The sequence below is a fragment of the Pimephales promelas genome, chromosome 24 (assembly GCF_988280905.1).
Source record: "Pimephales promelas chromosome 24, fPimPro1.hap1.1, whole genome shotgun sequence".
NCBI classification, from domain to species: domain Eukaryota; kingdom Metazoa; phylum Chordata; class Actinopteri; order Cypriniformes; family Leuciscidae; genus Pimephales; species Pimephales promelas.
In genome coordinates this window covers 17,691,552-17,700,568 of record NC_142792.1, presented here as the reverse complement: position 1 = coordinate 17,700,568, position 9,017 = coordinate 17,691,552, and the positions used below count along the sequence as shown (strand labels likewise).

The window sequence follows — 9,017 nt, the reverse complement described above, 5'->3', positions numbered from 1 at the left end:
GTCTGGTCTTCTGTCACAGACTAGAAGGACACAGATGGATGAGGGTAAACCAGGTTTATTGGGACAGGTGGTATGGTCAAACAGCAGGTGAGTATATAATGGAGAAAGTACGGTAATGAAGCGGGTAACAGTCTGATAATGTATTTCTTATCTTGAGCAGGATGGAGAGACGGAGGGCTGATGCAGCGGATGGATGACCAGATGAAGACCGGGGACCAGGAGCGGATGAGAGGCAGACAGGACTGATGCAAGCGGGTAAGTATTCCTTTTTCGTAAGCAGTAGAGTAGCGGGAGTCTGTAGCCGATGTGTCGACGAGACCAGACGGTGAGTGACTGTGAGGAGTGAGTTTATGAAGGGAGGATGATTGGGACGGTGATTGAAGCGGGCAGGTGACGGTGATTAGAATGCTGGGGAGCTGGAACGAGTGGGCGGAGTGAAGGTGTCTGGTGCTGACGCAGATGGATCCGTGACAGGGTCGTGAACTGGCTTTTTTAAATTTGATTATATCGTTGTCTGAGGTCAACTTATGACGTTCGCTTGGATTTTGCATTCAAAAAACATCAAAATGAATAAGTAATCGGCTATTTTGTACCCTAGTTTTGAGCCTAGCTGTTTTTTTTTATGGGCGTCTCGCACTGAAGACTTGGAAGTAAACGCCCACTGCTGTGAGTGGATAACAGTTTTGCATATTATAATGAGTTTCGACTCACCTGTCGATCCACTTGGGGGAAATCGTTTTGATTAATGATTCGCCCATACATGTTTAACCCAGAGTCCGTGTGTTGCACAATTCCTGTCAGATCCAGATCGCTCTCCAGTCTTGTTTACAAAACAATCCTCAGTGAAATGAAGTGAACTGATGGCCAAAGTTATTTTTGGTGTACTAAGAGAATCTAAAGGATTAAAAACTATTACTTCAGTTTTACTTTCATTAAAATTAAGAAAATTTAAAGACAAACAGGTCATAAGTGCAGGTCTAAGCCATTTAAACTCAAATAAATATTAGTATCATCTGCATAGCTGTGAAACACACCATGCTTCCTAAATATAGAACCCAATGGGAGCATATATAATGTAAAACGAATAGGTCCTAAGATGGAGCCTTTATGCGGGTGTGTGAACAATGTTATTTTTGAAAACGGAGAGGGGGAAAATATTCGTTTTGCTAAATACCCGGCTTTGTGTAAACGTGGCCTCAAACCGACTGAACTCTCCAATACAAACAGAGTGAATGGACGGATCAAAAGCAGGGGGAGATATCCCCTAATATCATTAATCTTATTCATAAAAAATCTAAGAAAATCGTTACACACTGTTTGTGAGACAACAGGGTACTCAGAGACGGGTGGATTAACAAGTGTTGAAAACAGTAAAAAGAGTTTGGGGTCTATGATAATGTGCAAACATCTAAATATGGACAAACCACACCTGTAGAGAAAAACGTTGAAGTCACAACACAGCTTTACATGGACGATAATGATCAATAATGCAAACAGAATTCAAATCTGATGCTATGCAGAGCTAAAACGAAAATATTGCGTCAATATACTGTGAATATACTTACTGTACATTACCAAGCTTATCTCAAGGCTACAGAAATAAATATCGACTGAAGTTAAAATAATCGAATTATGTGAAAACTACCATTTGTGACTATGATAAGTCGATATTTGTTAGAATGTGGAATTAAAATTAACTCTCATTACAGTGTTAGTACAGTATTAGTAGGGTTAGGGATAGAATACATTGACATGTTTTAAAGTTACTTATAGTTAGATTAATGTCTTTTCGGGGACTATCACAATAAAGAGTTAGCAGACGTTAAATATTAAAAATTACAATTCTGTCATCAGGTTCTTTCTTCTGCTGAACACAAAAGAAGATATTTTGAAGAATGTATGTAACCAAACAGTTGATGTATACCCCATTGACTTTCCTTATAAGAAAAAAAAATAATACAATGGAAGTCAATGGGGTATACATCAACTGTGGTTACAGACATTCTTCTTTGAAAGAAACTCATACAGGTTTGGAACAGTTTGAGGGTGGGTAAATGATGACAGAATTTTAATTTTTAAGTGAACTATTCCTTTAAGCAATCCGTCTACTAATCCTCTAATGAGAGTAAGTTGAGAATAATGTTCAAAAGGGACCATCAAAATAAAGGGTTGTCAAGAATATTTTTGTTTTCCCCACTGTTTATGCAGACAATCATGTCTAAAATTCCCATGTTGCTATGGTGTGAACGAGGTGACAACAGGAAAGCGTTCTCGTACTGCATGCTTTAGGTTCCCAATGACGTGTGCACTTTCTAATGTTCATCTCTTCAAGGTCGAGTCAGTTTAGATATGGGGTACAACAGAACTAAAAATACAGCATACACTGTGCAGTACTGAAACAATGGCCAGCTTTGACCTCGTTGTTTACTGCTGTCTCCATGGAAGATGGCCTGTCACCTAACCTGCTAGCTTAGCTGGTCTTATCAGCTTCACCATAGTGAAATATCATATTTCAGTCAGAAAGTAAGAATGGATAATGAATCATATCATATTGTAACTGTCTGAACAAAACAAATGATCATTTGCCATCTTTAAGCACCTGTTGTGTATCATTAATCATGGAGAAATACATTGAAGAGTACATCTAAAAAGTGTAAAGAAAGATGTTTTACTGTTCAAATATTAGTTACATTACATATTCCATTGTGTCTGCATTTACATACATTTTAATGCTATTAAAAATGTTGAACCTTTAGCAAAATTAGTCACTGCTAAAATAATAGGGGGTGGTAATGCCAATTTAAGACTTCAATGTAACACACAAAAACACACATACATCCCTTATACTGAGTTGTTTTATATGTATATATTTATATATGAATTCGCATTCATAATGAATGAAATTATGGCAGACGGTCTCAAAAACACCAGAATCTACAAAGGCATAGATCATGTCTCTTTCAACTCTTAAGAGAAGGGAGGGCTGTCAATCATATTTTTAAAAGAAAATGTCATTGAATTGAAAATAGCCATGTTAGCATTCTTCTAAATTCCCCTTTTGTAACAGAGAAATAAGACCAAAATTTGTGTTTGGGTCAACATACTGTAACACACCAAGCAATAGCCGTCATTTCGCCATCTCAGTTTACTATCGACCGGGTATGAGTAACCCACTTCTAGCCAAAATAACCTTGAATTTGTTAACATGTCCTTTTTGCCGAAATACCTTGCGATTATCTATGATATTTCATCATGTACGCAAAGTCAACAGTGATTACAAGGTGTGTGGTTTCCAACCCGATCTCACGGGAATTTGTACGAATTTTACGGGGTGGTTAATTCGTAACAATTCGTAAGACCTCACTCTTACGAATTAGTACGATTTTGCTAAATCGTTCATATTTTACGAATTAGCCAATTCGTATGAATTCGTACGAATGACCTACACCTGACCCCGCCCCTAAACATAACCATCACGTGGGTTTAGACAAATCGTACGAATTCATACGAGTGAGGTACGAACTAGCCACTTTTGAATCACTCGTACGAATTGGTCGTGAGATAGCGGACACGTTTAATGCGTAGCCTGTGCATCTATTCTTGGACTATGGTTAGACCTCTATTACATTTTCACTGACATGCCAAATTTTGCCTTGTTATAGCCTAAACTAGGACTGTGTTTGGACAGCTATTAGACGTCTTTTAAGCATCAAACATCTTCTTTCTTCCCTCCATGCCAGACATGGCTTCCACATTCTTACGCCAGTCACCTACTTCACTGGTCAAGACCTATTTGACAGAAAGAAGCATTGGATTGTAAAATTGTAATGAAAACTACAATAATTTGGACTCATATTAGCTAATTTTGGTATACAGTTTTATATTTATCGCCTTACCTTTTCTTGCTTTATATCCTCCTTCTTGACCGACTTCAGATTTGCACGGAGGTCCATGGAGCCTTTGTGTTTCGAGCCCAGCAAAGCCCTCATCATCTCATCGGCAGACACACGCACCTTCCTCAGGGCGGGTTTCTTGAACTTCCCTCCTAGATCCTGAACTTTCATCTTAAGTTCATTGATCTAATCAAGGGAATACAAAATTTCCATTACCAAGGAGGTGCTTAAAGGGGCGGTTGATTGCGATTTCACTTTTTTCATTTTAAATAGTGTGTAATGTTGCTGTTGGTGCATGAACAGTATCGGCAAAGTTGCAGCGCTGAAAGTTCAATGTAAGCAGAGATATCGTCTTTTAAAAATCAGGAAGTGTAATTCCTACAAAAACGACTCGATTGGGACTACAGCTGGGTTTTAGACGTCATTAACCCATACATTTGCATCAACCCTCCCTCCGGAATATGCAAAAAAAAGGGCATGGCCACATTTCTGTGGCTCGTCGAAAGTTATAGTTACGCTATTTCGTGTCTACGACAAAAGCGCACAAACACTTTGGACCTGAATTTGTAAATGTACTATGTATTTGTCATGTATATATACTTCATGACGTAATTTTTCGATTTGATCAAGAATGTAAAAACCAGTGCCTTGTGTATATAGTAGCCAGTTAGTTCGACGCTATTTTGTTTAAGACAAATTGTATAAAATTATAGGCAATGAATTCGCATAATTGTAATTCTAAAAATAAAAATTGTTTAACGCAGTTGCCACATGTAGGCTACACCTAAATAAAACGATACACTGAGTAAACTAAGTTTGGTGAATAGATAAACGGTTGTTCATTATTTCGATAAAGCAATAACTTTTAAAAACATTTATTCAGTTATATTGAATGTTTAATCAGGAGAAAAACGAAATCTCTTATCTCAAAAGCTAACAAGCAGCAGTAGCATTTTCAAGTAACAACGTATCGAAAATTCGTATAATAATAGTAGAATAGAATAATAATAATTTAAAAAAAAATACCATTCAGAAACGTTTCGTAAGAGCCGTGTCTGGGGAGGTTCTGCTTGACTCTCTTCTCTTTTCTTTCTGGGTTTGTTTCAGGCTCTGATACCGCAGTATCGACACATTATTTACTTTGAAACTCACTCGTAAAGGTGATGGGCGTGAAGTTTCCGGACAACGTGCGCTACACAATTTAGCCAATCACCACACACCGGCCCAAACTAACCAATCGGAGCCCACTGCCTCTTTCTGAGGGAGTGGTTTCATAGAATCAGGAAGTCAACCAGTCGTTCAAATGACAGAGGAGAGCGCGGCTGACAATAAAGGTGAAGTTTATGAAAAATAAGACTTTTTAAAAAAGAAAAACCCTAATTAATGTTATATTTTACCCCATAAACACAATCATGCAAAGAAAAAAAAGCAGTAAACCACCCCTTTAATACCTAAAGAATGCTATCTCTTAGAACTCAGGTTCATCTCAATGGTCCGTTGGTTGTCACACCCTCAGATGTATGCAATCCATTGTGTGGACTTTGTGTTTCTATCCTGTTGGTCTTGATAGTCCTGACATTTCTGTTAGTCTTTTAATACTGTGTCTAACATTGTCGTCCGTCAACGGCAGCTGTCACAGAGGCTAAGCCTGAAAGGTGCAGCAAGTTACGCTTAGTAACTTCTTTGAATAGCTGAACCAACTGTGTTTTTTTACCATGCTGATGTACTGATACTATTTACTACCACTTGGTGTGGATGCCATCAAAAGTGATTTATACGTAAGGTGGGTTAGCTAAATAAAAAAGTGTTATCCTAGTCCTACTAATCTAAAAATAGCTGCAGTCACGAGGGGGTGACTAGCCTTACATAAAATAAAAATTGTTTTGTCTAGGATACTGATATGTCTATATACCAGTTGTCTATAATCCATTTTTCCTGGAGGACCACCGCAGTGTTTAGCACCCACTTATAGCAGAGTTTCCTAACCCTGTTCCTGGGTTAGGAAAGTATCCTGTACTTTGATACTCTGTTTCAGCTTTGTTTAAAGGTGCTCTTAGCGATGTCGGGTGACGTGACTTCTTTTTGACGTTTAAAGTATTTTCAAACAAAGCGGAGGCTAGATAGACCCTCCCTCCTTCTCATCTAACACAGTCTCATCCCAAGACGTCATATAACTGACACTTTGGACCATACGTCAACATCCGCCATTTTAGGGTAACCTTAATCCTGGGGCGTCATCTAACTGACGCTTTACCTTTAGCGTTAGTTAGGTGACGGGGTAGGTTTATCAATCAATCAATCAACTTTTATTTATAAAGCACAATAAAAACAAGAGTAGTTGAACATTGTGCTGTACAGAAGAAATAAAATATCGTAAAAAAAAAGCAAGACTGACCGCAAAACTAATGTGAAAAGGAGGGGGGGGGGGGTGTTTACATCGAAACCACCAATTTGACCATTTCAACATTAAATCAAGGACACTTGTAGGCCAGTGAAAACAGGTAGGTTTTTAACTTAGATTTAAAAACAGACTCAGTGGATATTAATCTTAAAGATACAGGAAGACTATTCCATAGTTTTGGACCAACAACAGAAAAAGCACGGTCCCCTCTCGTCTTCAGCCTTGATCTTGGAACCATCAACAATCTTTGTTGAGATGACCTCAGTGATCTAGTACAGTCATTTAGTTTCAAAAGATCAGACAGATAGCTTGGAGCTAAATTGTTCATGGCTTTAAAAACAAAAAGCAAAATTTTAAATTCTATTCTATGACAAACTGGTAGCCAGTGCAACGAACGCAGTATTGGGGTGACATGATCAAACTTCCTTGTGCCAGTCAAAAGTCTGGCTGCTGCATTTTGGACCATCTGAAGACGACTAATATTGGACTGGCTCATTCCAATATAAAGAGAATTACAATAGTCAAGTCTAGGTTTAGGTCTGGGGTAGGGTCCCAGATAGCAAACTGACATCGAATCAACGTGGAAATATGACATCGAAACAACGTTGATCTGACATTGTTTTGCTCATCGAATTAACGTTGAACCAACGTCAGACGCGTCATTCTTTCAAAACTAACGGAAAATCAACTTGAAATCAACGCGTCGTTTCAACGTTATGAAAGCAAACCAATTTTCGATTTTCATTTAGCTTTGAAGAATGCCGCAACTGACGTTGGTTCAACGTTAATTCGATGAGCAAAATCAACGTTGTTTCAATGTCATGAGAGACGTCGTTTCCACGTTGATTCAATGTCAGTTTGCTGTCTGGGGTTAGGATTAGATAACGTCATCTAACCGATGTTTAAGAATACCCTAAAACGGCGAATGTTGACGTATGGTCAAAAGCGTCAGTTGTATGACGTATTGGGATGAGACTGCGCTGCGTCATCTGCACTAACCACCCAAACCCCACCCCCAGGGCCTTCTTGTCAGTTATTGGCTGTAACAGTTTGTTATGTTTCGTGGAGCGGGTTGCCACAGTTTGTTTTTGTTGCCATTTGTGGAGCCTGGGTTGTCTGCAAAGACATTGAGATGTAGCTGTATGTGACAAAAAATGTTTTGGCCTTAAAGTCGTGTGACATCGCTTAGAGCACCTTTAGATAAACTGTGCAGGTCTGCTGACCTTTTTGGAGACCTCTGGTCTATAGAGAATAGTCAGGGGTGGGTAACTCTGGCCCTCAGGGTCCAATATCTTCGTAAGTTCCCCTGATTTTAGTAATCGTCAAGAATCCTCCTGGTTCTGGTGTGTTTGTGATTCCGTGTTGGTTCTATCTGCATTTGTCCCAGTTATGGCGCTTTTCCATTACCACTAGCTCAACTCGACTCGACTCGGCTCACTTTTCGCTCCGTTTCCATTGCAGACAGTACCGCCACAAATAGTACCCGGTCGTCATAGCGACGCCTTTCGTTCCTCGTTGCCCAATCAAGCTCTCACTGGATCCTCTTTTCGGCAACCAAACAAAGGAAAGTCTGCATTTGACCACGCCATATTCTTCCGACTTGCCATAATAATAGTAGTAAGTTTAGTAATTATCTCTGGCCAAACTATTTAAAAATGGTGGGGTTATTCTGGATACTCAATCTAGCGGGTGTAATGATGACGCAGTGAATGGTGACGATTCTCTCTGACCAATAAGCAGTCGGTATTGTTTTCACGTCACATTTTTGTATCGCCTTAGCTCGCTCAGAACCTCGTCGGTGGTGGTACAAAAAAAGTACCCGGAAGCAGGTACACAACTTTTACACAGTAGAAAGGCGAGCTGAGCCGAGTCGAGTCGAGCTGGTACTGTGTCCAAAAACGCCATTAGAGTCTACATGATATTCATATGGACTTTTCATGGACAAACCCATTTGGGGCCAATTCCTCAAACCAATATAATGCCTACATTGGCCTCACAATGACTGGGTTTAGACTTACATCTTTGTTGTGCTTGATAACTTTATCCTCATAGCCGTACCTCTCCTCATCTACTACATCGATTTTTGCGTGGAGCTGCTTGCATAGATTCTGAAGATGAATATAAAACATTGGTAAATGCAACTGGTTTAAGAAATATTGAATGAAGTCTTCAACTTACGTCTGTCTGACTGAATGTATCACCTGTAACTCCTCTAGAGAGAGCCCAGAAATCTGCAAAGGAGGGTGTTTTTCTGTGAGGTAGCGATTTTTCTCTTCATCCCGTTCCTGTTTCTCGTTTTCCAAATCCTCCATTGCTCTGTTAAGAAGCATTATCTGATTGAAGATGGAAGAGGAGCTTTAATAACAATTTCAGAACAAAGTAGAAAATAAGTTACGGAAATAAATCGAACCTTTAGAGAAAGTTTCCTTGATGCTGAAATCTTTGACTTAGGCTGTTAAAAACAAGGTAAGGGTAATGAGGTATTGAATATTGATATAATGTTGATTGGCACGGCATGATTTTTAAAATAATCAAGACGTACTTTGATGTCCATTTTTGGATTTCCAGGCCTTCGTATCTGCTATAATGAATCGACATAGTTTACATTTAAAAGCAAGCATATTCATTTTAATATTCATGTAAATACTAAAAGCAATGACATTTATGTGGATAACAGTATGCTTACCTGACTGCCAGTATCGTTTGTTAAGAAACAAAAAAAG

The 9,017-nt window shown here is 38.9% G+C and overlaps 1 protein-coding gene across 1 annotated transcript; it reads right to left on the bottom strand.

Annotated features, from left to right (window-relative positions):
* Window positions 1–2,649: 2,649 nt before the first annotated feature.
* Window positions 2,650–8,871, bottom strand: tnni1d (troponin I, skeletal, slow d). Its single transcript, XM_039668468.2, has 6 exons — window positions 8,837–8,871; window positions 8,705–8,746; window positions 8,496–8,627; window positions 8,313–8,402; window positions 3,897–4,079; window positions 2,650–3,789 (listed from the first exon to the last, which is right to left on the bottom strand). The coding sequence occupies exons 1-6, from the start codon at window positions 8,846–8,848 to the stop codon at window positions 3,703–3,705; spliced, it is 546 nt and encodes a 181-aa protein (XP_039524402.2). The 5' UTR covers window positions 8,849–8,871; the 3' UTR covers window positions 2,650–3,702.
* Window positions 8,872–9,017: the final 146 nt, after the last annotated feature.

Coding starts and splice junctions, on each gene's coding strand:
- tnni1d (XM_039668468.2), bottom strand. Junction 8,628..8,704: donor CAAGGAAACTTTCTCTAAAG/GTTCGATTTATT, acceptor ATCTTCAATCAG/ATAATGCTTCTTAACAGAGC. Junction 8,403..8,495: donor TCTCTCTAGAGGAGTTACAG/GTGATACATTCA, acceptor ATTCATCTTCAG/AATCTATGCAAGCAGCTCCA.